At 37.8% G+C, this 19,936-nt stretch overlaps 1 protein-coding gene across 26 annotated transcripts in view; it reads left to right on the top strand.

The window, feature by feature from the left end:
* SOX6 (SRY-box transcription factor 6) overlaps positions 1-19,936 on the top strand; it is a 546,353-nt gene that overhangs the window by 411,335 nt on the left and 115,082 nt on the right. For 17 of the 26 annotated variants that reach the window (XM_070763967.1, XM_070764079.1, XM_070763998.1 and 14 more), the window contains 2 exons: positions 4,990-5,113; positions 19,070-19,149. In XM_070763967.1, coding sequence (XP_070620068.1) covers positions 4,990-5,113; positions 19,070-19,149 — 204 coding nt within the window. The remainder of the gene's footprint in view (positions 1-4,989; positions 5,114-19,069; positions 19,150-19,936) is intronic. The other 9 variants (XM_070764091.1, XM_070764122.1, XM_070764035.1 and 6 more) reach the window with 1 other exon arrangement.

Here is a 19,936-nt window from a genome sequence, read left to right as displayed (position 1 = left end):
GTTTCTGTTTCTCTCTCAGTGTGTTTGTGTGCATATTATATACATATCAAATGATTATTACTATTATTAATATATGTAATAATATTGTCCATATTAATCAATTTCAAAGCATTGGTCAGCTTAATGAATTTATACATCATAAATGCTGTTCATACCTAAATTCTCAATAGGACGATGATCTTAATTGTCTTCCTTTATACAACTGTTTTATATTAACTTAGATTGATAGGTATATAGGAAGAGAGAGAAAGAATTAAAATAGTCATCTAAATATAACCCATAACTAGAATTAAATCATTAATTAGGAATAAAATTAAAAACATAAGACTGGGCTAGCATTTGACCATCAAACATGAAAATCCTGTGCTTACTTCATTTGTATTTTCAGTGTAAATCCGGAAAGTTTGCAACAGCTGCCTTTATTTAGATCTATATTTCACGCAGAATAAATTTGGCTTTCATAGTTTTGCTCCTGGTAGTCACTGCCAGGCTTTAAAGAGTATTGTGAAGTTTTGGGTACATATTTCTAATCTTATAAGGGGAAAAAAAATAGTTAAATCTTCATGAAAGAAGAAATGAGCCCCCTTGAGTGTCACTGTGTTTGTACATTAGCACACTGCAAGGTCTTTGCCAAGTTGCTCTCTGACTGACTGCTGCAGATGCTCTTTCTTAAGTATTCAGAGTCAGATCTTTAGTGCAAGTCTTCAGGGACAAACAATAGCACCTGTTCCTCACAAGATATCAGGCCAGTTAGTCCATTCATGTATCTTTAATGAAGCTCCAGGGCAGATGGCAAAAATAAAAAGGCAACAGCATCAAGTTAGCAGAGGTGACAAAAAGAAAAAGGTGTTGGTGCAAAAATGTATGGCTTTTGTGAAGGAAAGAGACACATTGGCATCTGCTGGTACATTGATTTTCAGAAACATTCGGTGAACAGGGGAGCAGTTAAATATCCTAGGAATGTGTACAGTATGATTTCTTGGATCAGGGTTTACTACCTCTACAGTAAGACCTCACCTATCGCTGGTGTTACGTTCCAGACCCGGCCGCGATAGGTGAAATCCGCGATGGGGAATTTATCGACTGATAGTACTTATTTAAGTATTTATATTGTAATTGTTTGGTAATTTTTCATTGTTTTAAGTATTTATAAACCCTTCCCACACAGTATTTATTTTAGATACAGTATTTAAATACATTATTTACAATTTTAGATATTTTTTTTTTTGAAAAACCCGCCGATCGAGTTCCGCGGGCTGTTTAAATCTGCCGATCGACTTCCTCAGAAACCCGCGAACCAGCAAAGATCCGCGAATAATTTTTCTCATTAATATTTCTTGAAAACCCGCGATGAAGTGAAGCGCAGTAGGTGAAGCGCGATATAGCGAGGGACTACTGTACAAAGCTTGCTCGAAATCTATCCAGAAAAAATGCCATATTCTTTGTTTTGATCTCCATCCCTGCAAACTTGTTTGTTTTGAAACCGAGGGATGTTCCTTAGGTTCTTGACTTGGCATCTCTAAATGTTTGGTAGGGCAAAAGGTCTTTGGTCCCTATTACCTAGCCATCTCTGTCATTTACTGTGTTCATTTTACCTTGATTTGTTTCACACAAATGTATATCATTTTATGTAAGCCCTCCTTATTGATAGTTTTGAAAGATGTTATTTTTCAATAAACTATTTGTGTTGTCTCATTTTAACTTTGTTGTTCTTGTTGCTTCTCTTCCTTGCCTCCTCCTTATTTCTCCTACATTGTGTTTAGAGAGCATACAGTAAACTTTTTTATTCAGTAAACTTGACCACCAGATGATGTATCACATTGGCAAGAGTGGAGAACTAATTCCTGTTGCCCATGGATTATGGTATCATAGTTTTGGAATGCAGAGCAGGAATAAGTAATGTAATGCCCCAAGGATACCTCTGCTCTGCTTCTTGCTCTATTTTATTTTTCAGATTTTATTAATGGCAAATTGGCATACTCCAAAACTAAGCGCCAACCTATAATCTCATCTTAATTTTTAAGTAGGTGCCTTGGCACACACTCTCTGAAAAGGTGGATTTGAATACTTGGTTCATGTTTTTATTTCTCAGCAACTTTCAAAAATATGCAGTATATAATTTGTAAAAATATACAATATGCAAATACAATTTATTTATTTATTTATTTATTAGATTTGTATGCTGCCCCTCTCCGTAGACTCAGGGTGGCTCACAACAACAATAAAACAATTCAAGACAAATCTAATAATTTAAAAACACCCCGTTATTAAAGCAGATACACACAAACATACCATACAGGAATGTCTCAATTCCCCCATGTCTGATGGCAGAAGTGGGTTTTAAGGAGTTTACGAAAGGCAAGGAGGGTGGGGGCAGTTCTAATCTCAGGGGGGAGCTGGTTCCAGAGGGCCGTGGCTGCCACAGAGAAGGCTCTTCCCCTGGGACCCGCCAGATGACGTTATTTAGTCGACGGGACCCAGAGAAGGCCAACTCTGTGGGACCTAATCAGTTGCTGGGATTCGTGCGGCAGAAGGCGGTCCCGGAGATATTCTGGTCCGATGCCATGAAGGGCTTTATAGGTCATAACCAACACTTTGAATTGTGACCGGAAATTGATCGGCAACCAACGCAGACTGCGGAGTATTGGTGTAACATGGGCATACCTTGGGAAGCCCATGATTGCTCTCGCAGCTGCATTCTGCACGATCTGAAGTTTCTAAACACTTTTCAAAGGTAGCCCCATGTAGAGAGCATTACAGTAGTCGAATCTCGAGGTGGTGAGGGCATGAGTGACTGTGAGCAGTGAGTCCCGGTCCAGATAGGGCCGCAACTGGTGCACCAGGCGAACCTGGGCAAACAGCTGAAAGATGTGTCTACTTTTTCATCCTTCTCAAATTTGTGGTTCTTTTGCTTGTTTCTTGTTACTCAAGAAAAAAAAATCTCTATGGATATTTTATTGGATTGTGTTATCAAGTTACCTTGTGTTGCAAGAGTAGTCTACATCCAACTGATTTGGTACCATGATGAAAATACTCAGGGTGATTATAAAAAGTACTGTGTCCCTTTCTTACAAGAAGCTGTACATTTCCTAGTACAATTGAACACTGAAACTGTATTTGAGTCTTAGTTATTCAAAAACCCAGAACAAATGGATAAAGCTAGTCGTATTATTGAATGTTGGTACTGGACACTGGAGGATCAACTTCAATTTAACCATATTGCAAGTGCTGCTGGAGAAGCAGGCTTACCTCAGCTAAAATAAAAGAAATGGCTGCTCAAAGCTACTTTCACGCCCCATTGCTACGGCAGTAATTGCACAAAAACTTTTTTTTTATTATAAGTTGATTTTCCTGAGAAATGGATTCTGAAAAATACTGTAAAGTGTTTATATTTTTTTCTTGACCTTTATTAACCTACATCTTAGGGTTTTTCCCCAGAGAAGGGTTGTTGGTAAATTAACTCTCTTAGAAGTGTACACACAGTAGCCTTTCTGGTCTGCATCAGGGAGTGGGAGAGGAACATGGATATGACAAGAAAATCTGACAGTATTTAAACAGTGTCATAGGTCAGCATATGGATTTTTTACCAGGGCTATTTTATTTTTTGGAATAAAAAAAAGTGCTTGAAGTTCATTTTGACTTTTTAATGGAGTTTGTTGCCATTCATTTGGAACAAGTCAAGGTATAAACCTTTTTTCTGGTTGTAAAATAATTTTTATACTTCCTATTTTGATCCATATGGTTCCTTTTGGGTTTGAGATTATTGTTAATTTTAATTAAAATCATTATATTCTTATATTATTTCTGAATATGATTATTTCCCAGGTTTCCCAGTACTCCCCTCCTCTCAAGTTTTCAACTGGAATATTTCCAGGTCTTTTGTGATAATGAAACCTGGAATTAAAGATTTCAGGAACTAAAACTGAACTTCTGAAAGAATATTTGCATCTACATTTGCTAGCTCATTATCAAATGCCTGGTCTAACAAACTGAAAACAAACTTTTTTCATAGGGTTTTTTATTTGCATGTTTAATTGTTGCTTTTCATCCTGTCAATGAAAGTGAAATGAAATTTAAAATACAGTGGTACCTCTTCCTAAGAACGCCTGCACTTAAGCACTTTTCTAGATAAGAACCGGTTGCTCAACATTTTTTTGCCTCTACTTAAGAACCATTTTCTACTTAAGAACCCGAGCCCGGAAAAATTTCCCAGGAAATTTGAGAGCGTCACGAAGGCCCGGCCAGTTTCCTGCCATTCCTCTTTTAATCCTGGCCATCTTGGGCTTTTCTGGGCTGCCAGAGGAGCCTTTCGGTGGCACTTAAGGAGGCTTTGGGAGCCCAGAGCTAATGGAGCATTTTCCTTTCTCTGGGCACTTGGAGAGGGAATAATCCACTTCGCTGTGGTGACTCCATCCTGCTGCCTCCCATATGCTTGGCGTGAGGTTGCCTCCCGGAGCAGTGTCCTCCTCCTCTTCCTCCTTCTCCTCCTCCCACCCAAATTCTGAGCTTTTATTTCTTTCCTAATGGGTTTGTGCGCATTATTTGCTTTTACATTGATTCCTATGGGAAAAATTGCTTCTACTTAAGAATGTTTCTACTTAGGAACCTGATCACGGAACGAATTAAATTCTTAAGTAGCGGTACCACTGTAGTTGAATGTATTAGAACATACTCTTTATTATCCGATATTGTGGTAATGATTCCATCCATAAAATGGCTTATATATTACAATGAGATACATATGACAAATAATACCTTTTCAATTGAAAGGCAAATTGTTTTAATTTTGAATCATGGGTATTTTCCAAAGCAAGGAACTGAAAGGATGGTGAGTATAACATATTGGATCCCATGGCTTCTAATGGCATTTCTCTTGTGAAGTTATGATAACAAATAGGTTCAATGGGACTTGGTGAACAATTGTTGATAATGAGAGATTTGTTAAGACAGATTAGTGAAATTTCTGATCAGATATTCTCTTCTCTTTAGCAGGTTCAGGGTCACATGCCTCCTCTCATGATCCCAATATTTCCACATGACCAGAGGACATTGGCAGCTGCTGCAGCAGCCCAGCAGGGATTTCTTTTTCCCCCAGGAATAACTTATAAACCCGGTAAGTCGCTGAGAATATACAGCTGTTTATATATGTTGACTTTATGCAAAAGAGTAAAAACCTGACTGTGTAGTCTTGCATGGGTGGGGGGGGAGAGAGAGAAGCCTACGCAACTGTAGCAGTGTTCTCTCTAATTTTTTTGGGGGGTGGGCAGAAAAGTATAGTGTCTGAGCGGCAGTCCCTTCGGGACTGGGCGGCACAGAAATATTAAATAAATAAATAAATAAATAAATAAATAAATAAACAAACAAACAGACAAATAAATAAAAAACCCACCCTGTTTTGCCTCAGAGAATTTCAAAATAAAATACTGTACTGTGTGTCTATAATAGTGAGCTCATAATAGGGCAACTCTATCAATATCAAAATGCCACTTAAATAGTTGAGCTAGTTTTAAACTAGATTTTGATTTTCTTCCTCTCTTCCTTACTCCCATTCTTTTTCTTTCTCTTTTCCTTCCTCTCTTTTTTCTATCTGTTTCTCTCTCTTCCTCTCTCTCTCCTTCCCTCTCACTCTTTCCCTCTCGGCTTCTGGGCAGGTTTGGAAAACTCTGAGTTGATTATGATTTTTAAGTGAGCGATTGCTCACTGCTCAGCTTAGAGGGAATTATGAACTGTAGGTATGGCTGGCCCTATGAGAAGGCTCTCACCTGTATTAACACCTGCTAACCTTCCCATCTTGAAATTTTTCACCTTTTGAAATTTTATGTTATTTTTTACAATTTTAAACCTTAAATTATTTCTGATTTTAAAGTTAATTTGATTGATTATACATTGTGCATTGCCCAGATTCATTCATTCTGTGTTGTTAGAAAATATACATGAATGAATGAATGAATGAATGAATGAATGAATGAATGAATAAATAAATAAATAAATAAATAAATTACATTTAACAAGTTAAAATAAAAATGACGTAGATGAGGGGGTATAAAATATGACTCTATGATTGACTTCCCTTGTGTGGTGCTTATACACACAAAAGGATATCGTGGAGGTTGTGAATGTGCGGTTTTTGCAAGTCCAGATATCTGTTAACTAGAGACACGAGATAATTGACTGTGCACAACCATATTTCTTTTATTTCTGTATACCACAATGTATTTCTTTTGAATTTATTGAGCCATTTCCATGCCAATTTGCATTTTAGGAGTAACCCGCTTCTTATAGGAAAATTACATATATCTGTCCTTTTTCTTCAGCCCTTTCTCAGTAGCATGTACACATTTTACTCTTTTGTGAAAGCCTCCTTTATAATTAGAGATAAAAAGTGAATGCAGGTATGATTTAATTTGTTTATTGCAACTGGGCAGCATTTTATACGACTTTCATCTAAATAACAGAGGTTCAGCAGTTCAGTTGCAATCATCAATTCAAGCTTGTAACAGGTCAGGGAACTTCACAGTGAGAAATGCTTAGAGATGATTTAGCAAATGGTATGATTTCTTTCTTTATTCCTTTGAGTTTACCGGGCTCCTGGGGAATTCAATTAGGGATATAATGGTTTGAAGCTACTTTCAGAGTCTCCCTGTAAACAGGCTTTAAATGCTTAAAATCATGTTAGTGGAAAAATTCAGAGTTATAAAATTTAAGTAAATAAAAGCCAACCTTTTCTGCATGTGCATATTCCTTGTAGATCTTAGGCCAGAAATTGCATCTTTATTTTTCTCATTAATCTGTCCCCTTTCCATTGAATATTAAAGGGGGGGGGAATCAATTATAGCATTTCCTTTAAACATTAAATTATTTCTTCTTGTTGCATTCTGCTCTACCTTGTTGATTTTATAAAAACGGACAAATGGAAAATTGATTCTTAAATATGAGAAATGGTAAATGTCTTATTGGAATAATAGGTGGGATTAGTATTCTGTTTAGCTGCTTGTCCACTTTGTATTTGGGGATATAGAGTTTATCTTAATTTTCTCCAGCCAATCTACGACATAAATTTTTTCTCATGGAGTGAGAAAAGTTGTTATTTTATGTACTAAAACACTGCAAACAGAGTAGTATTGTCAATGGCAAGTACTTCTAGGTTATTGGTTTAAAAAATAGACCCATTCTCTGCTGTTGGGTGGATTTTTCTTTTACATGTTTAATGTGCTTCCTCTGATAGGCATATGGGGTCCAAATGCAAATCTTGAACCTTTTCCATGGTTGTTACAATATGCTACCTGTGTTTTATATGGTCTCTCATGCAAAAAAAAAGACTTACCATTTCACATTATTGGAAGCAGATATTTCACAATAAAACTGACAACTGCATAGATTAGACACAGATATACAGCAAAGGAAGGGTACTGAAAAAATCCTGCGTAAACTAAAAAGAAGGAAGGAAAGAAAGAGAGAGAGAGAGAGAGAGAGAGAGAGAGAGAGAGATCATCCCTACACTTTTGCAATTTTTGCTGCCCCTATCTGCATCATTGTTGTTTCCAGTGCAATTCCTGTCTTTCAGGAATTTTATTGTTGTCTTTGGCCACCAAAAGGTTGCTCATGTTTAGCCTATTTTAGGGCTGTTATCAGAAACATTCAAGAATTCAAGAGTCCAGTTCAGTGGTTTGCCCCGGAAGCAGAGTAAAGACGCTGAGACATATTGTGGATTAAATAAGGGTCATTTTATTAAATTAGCATAAATTTAAATAACGTAACTTTAAATACGTAAATTTAAATATTTAAATTCAACATAACTAAGGACCTGCAGAGGCCAAAACTAACGGGGCGGAAATTCCTAACAGAAACTTCCTTGGCAACATTGGGCAAAAACTCCTTGCTGAACCAGGTGAAGGTAGCCACCTTCACCTGGATCCAAGCGACACCCCTTCGTCGTCTGGGAGGAGTTCACCCTGCAAACCCCGTGGGAAATTGGATCCGGTGATTCCCATGGACATCCTCTCTCCAATCCCCGAAGTTGTTCCAACCTCTAGTTCCTGGAGAGAGGCGGTCCATCACCCTTTAAAGGATGCCCAAAGGAGCATGCGCAGTCGCTTCTAATTGCCCATTTCTGCCCCTAACCTGCCAAACCCCAATGACCAGAGGGAGGTCTATACTGACATCTAAGTGCGCCGCACCCCCTAACCAATCCAGTCCGTACCATCAGTGTGGAATAGGCGAAAAAACAGCCGCCTCTAAAGGGGAGGCCGGAAAAAATTCCTATTCAGCCCCGAGGCGACCTCCTTAGGACACACTGTTAATAGTGGAGGGTGGGCGGGTGTTCGCTTCCAGTACGCAGCAGGCAAGGAGGAGGTCCTGCTCGGATCGCCCTTAAATAGGGCGATCTAGGACCTCCCCTGTCTCCCAGGAGGCAGCGCGCTGACCTGGCGCGCTGCCAAAAGCCGAACTTCCGGGTTTTCCAGAACCCAGAAGTTCGGGGCTCAATAGAGCCGCGCACAGCGTCCCCCTTGCTCCGGGGGCAATTTCGGCCGGCGGTTTAAGCCGCCGGTCATGCATTAAAGTGTAGTATTGCAGGCAGATTCTTCCTATAGCCTGGAGCTCAATCCTGATGAGGCTCAAGGTTGATGGAACTTTCCATCCCTTTGAGGTTAGTAAAATGAGGACCAGAGTGTTGGGGCAATATGCAAGTAATGCTTATATTGTAAACTGCCCAGAGAGTGCTGTAAAATGTAATTGGGTAGGGGGATATAAGGCTAAAATGCAATTGAATTGGTAGTTTTAAAAACTAATATGTAGAAATATTCATTCTAAAAACTAATATGTAGAAATATGTCTTTTAGAAAGTATTCCTGGTAGTATAGTGCTTAATCAAATATAAAATGACGAGCTGTGCTTTTTCTGTCTGAGGAGAATGAAATATCCTTCCAGTTTTATAGGATTTATATTTCCACTTTTACTCTCTTTCTATTATTTTCTAAACTATTGGTATATAATTCAACAAAGATGAACACCCACATAATAATTTTAAAATAGAGGAAGGGAAATGTATTAGGAGAGAACCATAATGTAGAACTACAAAGTACAGTGATACCTCATCTTACAAACTTAATTGGTTCCGGGACGAGGTTTATAAGGTGAAAAGTTTGTAAGATGAAACAATGTTTCCCTTAGGAATCAATGGAAAAGCGATTAATGCGTGCAAGCCCAAAACTCACCCCTTTTGCCAGCCGAAGCGCTCATTTTTGCGCTGCTGGCATTCCCCTGAGGCTCCCCTCTATGGGAAACCCCACCTCCGGACTTCCGTGTTTTTGTGATGCTGCAGGGGAATCCCAGCAGGGGAATACCAGGAGCGCAAAAACGGGTGCTTCGCTGGCAAACCCCACCTCCGGACTTCCGTTGCCAGCGAAGTGCCGTTTTTGCGCTGCTGGGATTGCCCTGCAGCATCGCAAAAACATGGAAGTCTGGAGGTGGTGTTTCCCATGGAGGGGAGCCTCAGGGGAATCCCAGCAGTGCAAAAATGGGTGCTTCGCTGGCAACAGAAGTCTGGAGGCGGGGCATCCCAGTGGCAGTGGTTTGGGTTTGTAAGGTGAAAATAGTTTGGAAGAAGAGGCAAAAAAATCTTAAACCCCGGGTTTGTATCTTGAAAGGTTTGTATGATGAGGGGTTTGGAAGATGAGGTATCATTGTATCACTTGTGAAAACAAGTTTCTGATAGGCAAAATTGACCTTTGATTAATCTGAGAAACAAAATGCAGTGTATAGAACAAATTTAAATCTACAATCATGGACAATGTTCCCTCTAATTTTTTTTCGGGGTGGGCCGAAAAGTATAGTGTCTGAGCGGCAGTCCCCTTGGGACTGGGCGGCATAGAAGTACAAATAAATAAGTAAGTAAGTAAGTAAGTAAGTAAGTAAGTAAGTAAGTAAGTAAGTAAGTAAATAAAATCCCTACTTTTTTATTAAATTAAATTAATAATAAAACAAAACAAAACTCTATTACTATTAAAACTAAAATAACCAGCAAATCCAAAAACATAACTATTAATAAAAACAGGTGAGGGCTGGGGTTTTTTCTCTCTGTTATTATTTAAGTGCTTTTACCATATGCTTTAAATCAAGAATCACTTCTCTCTCTATTTCTCTCTCTTTCCTGTCATTCTCTGCCTCAATCATTTTCTCATTTCTCTTCCCCCTTTTTTTCTATCATTTCTCTCTCCCTCTCTCTTCCTTCCACTCCTCTCTCTCTTTTGCTTTCTTCCCCTCTCTCACTCTCTCTCACTCTTCCTTCCTCTCTCCTCTCTCACTCTTTCTTTCTTTCCCTCTCTCACTCTCTCTTCCTTCCTATCTTCTCTCTCTCTCTTTCTTTCTTTTTCCCTTTCTTTCCTTCTCTCTTCCTTCCACTTTTTTCTCTTTCTCTCTCTCTTTTCCTTCCTTCCCCTCTTCCCCTCCCTCTCTTTCTCCCTCTCTCCCTTTATATTTATCTCTTCCTTCCTTCCTCTCTTCCTCCCTTTCTCTCTCCCTCTCGTTCACTTTTCCCTCCTTCTTTCCTCTCCTCTTTCCCTCCCTCTCTTTCCTTTCTCTCCACGTCTCCGGCTTTGCTGACCGGCACAAGGCTAGAGCCAGCTGCCCGGGAAAGCCAGGAAGGTCCTCCTGTCCCCCCCCAGCCGAAAACACAACGGAGGTCTTCCGCCACCAGCTTGAGCCTCGCGTTGCTCCACCTCGCTTCGCCTGTCATCCTGGACCTCCGTTGTGTTTTCGGGGGAGAGCGGCAGGAAAGCCCTGTGCCGGCCAGGAAAGCCGGGTTTGCTTTCCGTGAAAGCAGCGCGCCTTTTAAACACGCTGCTTTATTGCAACTCTTTCCTGGGTGGGGGGGGAGGAGGCCACTCCCCCCCCCCAGGAAAGAGGTGCAGGAAAGCAGCGTGTTTAAAAGGCGTGCTGCTTTCACGGAAAGCAAGCAGCTTCCGTGCGTTTCTTTCATTGGAAGAGGAGGAGAGGGAGTGGATCGGGCGGGGGCAGCGCCTTCTACTGCCAGCGCCTCCCCGCCCCCCCCGCGGGCTGGCAGGGGGATGGGGACTGCGCGCCCATAGAAAAGGGTGCGCGGGGTGGTGTTTTGGGGTGCGCGCGCGCTCACTCGCGCAGCCTACAGGGAACGGTGATCATGGATGTTAAATTTTCCAATGGTAAACTTTGATTTTATAGTATTAATTTTATCCAAATATGTTATTTTTAGTAGCAATATATTTTAGTTCAGTTTCATTATCTGAGATATGTAACTATTATCTGAGATATGTAACTAGGTATCCAGGGCACATTATTGCCTTCAAGCACCACTGAAACTATCAAGAGTTTTGTTTTAACAATGTAATAGATCGTAAAGCCTTGATTTAAGTTTAGATCAATTGATAATGTATCTAGAAAAGGTTACAAATTAGTCAATATTGCAATGTTTTGGATAACTCAGTTTTATATGTTAATACCAAGATAACATTTACATGTTATATTCCATATTTACATGAGTCACACTATTAATCCAAGTGTTTTGCTTAATAACTAAATGCTCCATTTCAGATTAAATCAAATATTCAGATATGCTAAGGCAACAACTCCTAGTATTTCTTTGAAGTTGGGAGCTGTAGTCCCAGCCAATCTGTAAAGTAAGTTATTGAAAAAAAAAGATTTTTCTGCTATATAATCTTTTATTTAAATTTAGAAGTATTTTGGATCAAATAACTCCATCCCTTCCCCTAATATGAGATGGGCAAAATATATGAGATGGGCAAAAAAATAAATAAAGGGAACACTCAAATAACACATCCTAGATCTGAATGAATGAAATATTCTCATTGAATACTTTGTTCTGTACAAAGTTGAATGTGCACAACAGCATGTGAAATTGATTGTCAATCAGTGTTGCTTCCTAAGTGAACAATTTGATTTCACAGATGTTTGATTTACTTGGAGTTATATTGTGTTGTTTAAGAGTTCCCTTTATTTTTTAACAGTGTATTTTAAAATCCCAAACTTGTATATATCAATATCAATCATCAGGTTTCAAAAACTTTACTGTATATCCCAGTACGATACAACATAGTTTCAACATAGCAGTTGCTAATTGAAAAATTTGGGCCTTATAAATCAATTTGTGTATTCAGAGTGTATATTGCATAAAAATATTAAATTATTGTATAACTTAGATTACTGTTGTGTCTTTTGCCAGTTTTTAAATTGCCCATGTGCTTTTGACAGTTTTCCAATTTTCACTGATAGAGACGTTTTATTTAAATAAGATCTATAAAGTAGAGCTGCTACAAAGGCAACATTTAACTGAGCAAGTCAAGCTATTGCTTATTGGATAATTTGACTCTTTTATAGCATAGTAAAAGCTGTAAAGTGAATGATATGACCTCTTTGGTCAATGCTAATCCGTAACAGTTTACTGTTAATTTAGTCAAGTATAGGCATCATGTTAAGAGTATAAAATATGAGAGCAGATCTAATTGTAAGTGACTGGTATGCTAGAAGATCCCTGATTCAAATATCAGTCAGCACAGCAATCTTAAGTAAACTTAAAGAGAAAGAGGCTATATGATCCATGTGACTTTACAAGCTGTGATATATGCCATGCCATAATATGCTAATTGTAATAGAATATAGTAAATTCCTCCCAGTAAGATAATAACATATTGTCAGATTGGTCTGTTTAATTATTCATAAATAAATTGATTATATGCTATCAAATCATTGTGACTCTTAGCAATCACTTAAGTTTATTTTCTTCATGACAATCTGTCCTTCACATGGCTCTTTAGTTCTTTTAACAGGGTATTCATAACTACCATTACTGTGTCTATACACATTACAGTTGTTTTCCCTCCTCCTTTCCTACCTCCTTTCATAGCATCAGAAAGAGAACTACTGTAGGTATTCATATAACAAATTTGGTAACACATATGCCCAAAATATGATAATTTTGAGTGATAATTTGTGTCTTGAGTCAGAACTCTGGATTGATTTGTTTCATGAATCATTTTAGTTTTCTTGGATGTTATTGAAGTTTTCTCCAACATCAAATTTTAAAATATGCTTCCTATCCAGCTTCTTCAAAGTCCGATTTTCAGTTCCATAAGGTGTCACAGAGAACAGTATTGTCGGCACTGTTTTGATCTTGGCAGATATAGACACATCATGGTATCTGATTTTTCCCCCAAGATCTTCATCATGACTGTTTGTTCCTTTACTCTTGATGGCTGATCCTAAAAGGAAAAATCTTTTTACTGCAATTCCCAATTAAAACAATCATATAAAGATTATTTTAGGGGTTATCTAAATCTTTCTATCCTTTTTTCCCATTTGTAATATGGAAAGATTATTATTGATGTACAGTAGTACCTCTAGTTACGAGCTGCTCCACTTGCGAGTATTCCAAGTTACGAGCCACGATGGGAGCGAAATTTCTGTTCGACACCCGAGCTCAAATTCAGGATACGAGCCGAGCTTCCACTAGAATCCTTGCTTCTGGTTATCTCGGCGGGGAAAAACAAAGTCTAAAGCCATTTGTTCCAGATACGAGTTGATCGACATACGAGCTCCGTTCTGGAACGAATTAATCTCGTATCTAGAGGTACTACTGTACTTTACATAGTTGTCAACTATTTTTTTAAAAAAACAAATGATATATTTCCAACATGACTTCATCTATAAACATTAAGCATCTTTGTAAGTCTGTCCGAAATGGTGTAGGGATTTCTCCTGGAGTGGAGGTTTGGACTAGATGGCCTATAGGGTCCCTTCCAACTCTAATAATAATTTAATATAATCCTTGACTTAATATCTATTCATTTAGCAGCCATTAAAAGTTACAACAGCATGGAAAAATGTAAATTACAACCAATCCTTGCACTACCAACCATCACAATATACACATGATCATGTGCTAAAAATCTGACCACTGGGCAACCAGCATGTATTTATAATGAAGGCAGCATCCTGAGGTCATGTGTTGACCATTTTCAACCTTCCCAGCCAGTTTCTAACAAGCAAAACCAATGGAGGAAGCTACACTTTCTTATTGATCTGATTCACTTAACAGTTGCAGTGATTTGCTTAACAATCGTGGCACAATAAGTAGTAAAACTGGACAGTACCAAAGGTGGGTTCTGCATCCTTTTGCTGCCAGTTTGCTCAGAGTTGTGCCGTGAAACAAAAATCCAAGATGGTGCCACTCACAAAGACACAAACAGAACTGGTTTGATAACATCATTGCCAAGTTACTAACAGTTCTAAAGAACCAGTTAGAAATGGCAGGAACCCACCTCCGGGCATGAGTTACTTAATTGCCTAGCAATGAAAATTCTGGTCCTGATTGTGAATGTAAATTGAGGATTAACTATACTAACAAAAGGATCTGTCAAAGGAGTTAAGAGTTCTTTATAGTCTAAAATCACAGTCTGGATCAGATTTGTAAACTTGCATTGCTTTATGCAGGACTTTGGATTTGAGCAGACTGAATTTTATATCATGATTGCAAACTACTTATACTACTAGGACTCTTTTTGAAGTGATACAGTGTTCCCTTGATTTTCGTGGGGATGCGTTCCAAGACAGCCCGCAAAAGTCGAATTTCCGTGAAGTAGAGATGCGGAAGTAAATACATTATTTTTGGCTATGAACAGTATCACAAGCTTTCCCTTAACACTTTGAACCCCTAAATTTACAATTTCCCATTCCTTTAGCAACCATTTAGATTATTACTCACCATGTTTATTTATTAAAGTTTATTAAAAAGTTTTTTATTAAAGGCGGACAAAAGTTTGGCAATGACATATGATGTCATCGGGTGGAAAAAACCATGGTATAGGAAAAAAACCTCGAAGTATTTTTTAATTAATATTTTTGAAAAACCGTGGTATAGACTTTTCGCGAAGTTCGAACCCACGAAAATCGAGGGAACACTGTATAACTTAATTTCCTTAGGGGAAAAAATCTAACAAACAAAATTCAGTTGAGATCCATTATGTTATGAGATAATCTGTAGATCTGTGTATAGCCATAGCCATTTTAATGTGGACTGCCAGATAATCTGTAGATCTGTGTATAGCCATAGCCATTTTAATGTGGACTGCCTTCCAGAATTCTCTCCCACTGCGGGGTATTCTGGGTATTGAAGTCCACACATCTTAAAATGGCAAAGGTTGAGAAACAGTGCTATAGAAGATACAGTGACTTAACTATGGAAGTATGTACCTTCTGAAAAGTGTACCTGAAAGTTTTGAACTGCATACAGATTTTAAGATTGTAGAAGAAAACAAAGAAACACTTTGTTTGGAATTCAAGTCAAAGGACTGAAAGCATTTGCTGCCTCCATCTTTTTAATACGTATTGTGTATGCTGACAAGTGAAACAGAAGTTGATGCATCATTTTGGATCTTAGAGCTACTAATGTGTATAAACACAATAAAAAAGCCAATATATAATCAACAGATAAGCTTAGAAGACTAGTTTGCAAAATAAAGAATGAAGGGTGGGAGGATATTTTTTTTGTCTCTGTTCAACCATTCTCCCACTAATCAAGGCTAGCATGTATCTATACGTACAATGAACTTGTTCTAACTTGTTTTGTCTGCCTTAATAAAATTAAAGAAGAATAGATCCTCACCCAAGTGTTCCAAGTATAAAAATAAATTTGAAATAAATTTGCTACAACATGTTGAGCGATGGATTGTTAAAAAAGCTACTAAGAAACACATTGATCAATTATTTTTGTTAGGAAAAATAATATGCATCTTCTATTTTTTAACTTCCCCACCCTCCTTTGTTGTTAGTCCCTTCCTCCAAAGAACATGTACCTGCTTCAGTTTTACTATTATCAGCAAAACATTCCATTGATAAGAAGTGTCATGCTTTGTTCTCCAAATAATACTACTATATAATGCAGTAGGATTATATGAAGCTATAGACTGCTCATTTTAGAATTCACAGGTTTAATCTTAGAAACGCTAACTTTCTGCTTAAAAGGTTGGAGAGGAGTAGAAGAGACAGAGGGTAATGAAATTAAGCTGCCATCGGCATAAGGCAAAATTATAGCATATGAGCCAAAGAACACTATCAGCCATGGCAGGGACCCTAATAACACACACTTTCACATACACATACTCCAAGCTACTTCAAATCTTGGAAGCATGACAGCTGTGAAAAAGGAGTGCCAACAGGGAGAAGATATATACATACACACACACACACACACACACACACACACACACACACACACACACACACACAAGCAGGATAAGAAATACTTTAGTATGTATTAATACAAATGAAAGCAAGTGATTTTGAAGTTAGGAGAGAGAGAGAGGGTGTGTGTGTGTGTGTTAGAGAGGGAGAGAGAGAGAGAGGATTTTATGGAAAGGGAATGAATTATTCATTATATTTAAAGAAAGATTGGCTTGAAAATGTTTGGTAATGCACTCCCTGTGTAGATTTAAATGCTTATTGTTTTCCCGTTTAAAGCAATGGAAATTTAATTCAACATTTTCATGACAGTTTTTTTAAAATGCTTATTGCCAAAGAAACATTATTTAACTTTTGATGAGAATGCTTTATATTCAGAAAATATTGTTTAGTTTTCAAAGAAGATAGGCAGAATGATCTAACCATAAAAAGACAAGGGTTTTAGCCCATGAAGAAACAATTTGGTTTAGTTTAGTTTGTTTTTTTTAAACTTACTGCAGACAAAAATCAACCTCATACAAAAGGGGGAATAAGATTAGATTTTATGAATGTTATAAACTCTGTAGGACACCAGCACAATGTAGGTTAGGAAAGCCATTGTAGCAACACGCTCTGTATGCAATCAGAAGCCAATTGTTAGTGGACTGTGTACAAGCACATACTGTGCTCAATGATCCATTGAGGTATTATGGATATGATGCAGAGAGACCTTGTGGATTAGAACCTCACCATTTGTTTAAAAAGTGAAAGCAACTTAATATGTACACTGAGCTTGTCTGAAGAGTGGCTGCTCTTTGGATGGCAAGCTGAAGAGAGAGTATTTTCTTTCCTGTTTTATTGCTTTCGGGAATTTATAGTAGAGTTGAGAATTGAGATGGGGTTGAGAGCTTGATGTATGTGCATGGGGGAATTCGCCATTCCTAAACTGCATTATCTTAAATCTTCTCTACCACACCTATGTTATTAATTCTGTGTGTTATGTGAAAAAAAGTTTATGCAAAACAAGTATATTATTATAAAACTTTTTTAAATGGAAGAGGAATAGCTTATAAATATATAGCCTGGAGATAGTTCATAACACTGATTTTAAATGAGAAAGCATTGTTGAAGCTCGGTTATTGTGCAATATATAAATTACTTAATATATAAGTACATATTATATATATTTATTAAGTGTGCTATATATATAGCCTGCAGGTTCAAATCCCGGTAAGGGTATGGCTAAATATATATTATATACTTAGTCCTTTTTTTCATTTTCCACCCCTCTTTCAACTTCCAGCTTTAGTGAAGTAATGCAGGTTATAGTTATATTGTGAAAGTATATTACGTAGGCTACAGACTCTTATACTAGATATTTCTTATTTTAGGAGCAACTCTATCATAATACTTTGAAATTACAACATTATTAAACACTAAAATACTTGAAGATAAATAATCCCTATATCTAACATATAGTACAACCAGATAATGGGATAATCAATATAACAAATGATAACAGAAGAAAGGTTTTGAAGAATGTAACAACAGAGGTTGTTATCATGAACAAATCTGACAGTCCAGTTCCAGCATCTACATTAATAGGATTAAGAGTTTCACTGGCCCACAGCTACATTCTTTCATTGATGGGAGGGCAGTAGGGGTGAAATCCAGTAGGTTCTGACAAGTTCTAGAGAACCAGTAATGGAAATTTTGAGTAGTTTGGAGAAGCCATCAAATACCATATCTGGCTGGCCCCAGAGTGGAATGGGAGTGGAGATTTTGCAATAGCCTTCCCCCAGAGGTAGAGAGGGATTTTGTAGTATCTTTCCCCTGGAGTGGGGTGAAAATGGAGATTTTGCAGTATCCTTCCCCCTGCCATGCCCACCAAGCCATGCCCACCAACCCACCCGTAGAAAAAAAAAATTGGATTTCACCACTAGAGAGCAGGATAGGTGATTCTCTCTTGGCTTGGCCCAACAATACCCTTTATCTTTATCCTATTTACAATCCAGGATTTATCATATTGTTGAATGTATTAATTCCAAGTATCACTTAAATTTCAGATATTTTGCTTTGAAGCATGAACATATTTTTCCTTTATACAAGAATATAACAAAAGTATCTATCTATCTATCTATCTATCTATCTATCTATCTATCTATCTATCTATCTATCTATCTATCTATCTATCTATCCAGCCATCCAGCCATCAATATATCTATCTTCAACCATGGAGAATTGCTGTTTACATAGGAACTGCAGATATTTTAAAAATTATTTGTCTGTGTATGTGTGTGTGTGTGTGTGTGTGAACTCTACCATCATCAGACAAAATTATGCCATAATGCCCAGAACCGAAAATTGCCTATCTGAGCTCATGCATACCAGGAAAGACATAAGTTGAAAAGATCCAAATATTATTCCTTAGGATATACCGTTGTGCATAATAATTTCTTGATCTGTTAGTCCAAATAAGTGCAGCTAAAGAAGTTTTAAAATGGAATTGATGCTCCCAAGCTTCAAGATTGAGCCTTTGTGCATTGCTTTGTCAATGTCAAGGATCATTTGAAAAATTTCTAAACACGCAATTATTTTTCAATGCTGCTACGTGAGCTTTAATAAGTGTGAGCATGCTTAGGTCTCAGCATTGCATTTTATGTTTTGCCAGTTTGCCTACTAGCGATCTGATGAGCAGAACTTCCAAAGCAGAGGTGCAAGTCTGTGCCCAACAATCCCCTTTTGTTTTTGCAGATGTTTAGGCTTAAAGCGGTGTTGTGGAGCTCAGGCCCTGTTTGTACTTGCATGCTGCTATTCTCTGCTCATTGTCTAAACCTGTGTGCATTGTTCTCCTTGACAGGTGATAACTATCCTGTGCAGTTCATTCCATCAACAATGGCAGCTGCTGCTGCTTCTGGACTCAGCCCTTTACAGCTCCAGGTATGTGCCAGAATAAAAATATGTGGGCTCAAAGCCAGTACTTCAGTGGAAAACTGCTAACCAGCTGTATGCTAAGTAATGGCTTGAATGTTAAGTAATTTTTAAGCACATCCCCAGAAGGATTAACACCTTATGTACTAAATATGCTGCAAACAGAGCAGCATGTGTCAAGCTTGATGCTGGAAAATGCAGCCAACTTTGTATTTTTATCAATTACTTAATAATTTTTGGCACAATCCAATGTATGCTTAAATGCTTTTAAGCCCAATGATTTGGTGGGAGAATTAAGCAATCCTTTAAGTATTTTCTTCAACAGAAAGGTGTTTCAAAGTTACTTAAATGGTGTATGTGGAGGAAGGATGGAAGAAACAAGTCACTCTTAGTGGAATTTAGATTCAAAATATTTTATTTCTCTTAAGCTTTTTCCAGATGTAGCCTATTTAGCTTTTGCTTCTCATAATGGGTGTCTGAAAAATGTTGATTTCTCCTTTTTTTGGGCTTTGTAATGACTGTTTCCTAAACTGTAGACTTGCAGCTTCTGTATTTATGGAATCTCAGTCTTTCCATGCGTTAAGTTGGTTGGATGCCAGCAGCCATCAGCAGTCTGAGTTTGGTCCCTTGCTAGGTCATTTATTTATTTTTGTCATAGGGGGAACTAAATGTTGTGTGAAAATGATTTATATTCCAATTTATTATATAGCCTTTTAATATTCCCCAAGAAAAGGCACAATGGTGTCAAGTAATGAAGTAGCAGTCAAAAGCTTATAAAGTGCGTATGTTTGGCAAT

Source organism: Erythrolamprus reginae, chromosome 1, assembly GCF_031021105.1.
Source record: "Erythrolamprus reginae isolate rEryReg1 chromosome 1, rEryReg1.hap1, whole genome shotgun sequence".
NCBI lineage: Eukaryota > Metazoa > Chordata > Lepidosauria > Squamata > Dipsadidae > Erythrolamprus > Erythrolamprus reginae.
The sequence above is the reverse complement of the archived record's forward strand: the minus strand, read 5'-3'. Positions and strand labels throughout refer to the sequence as shown.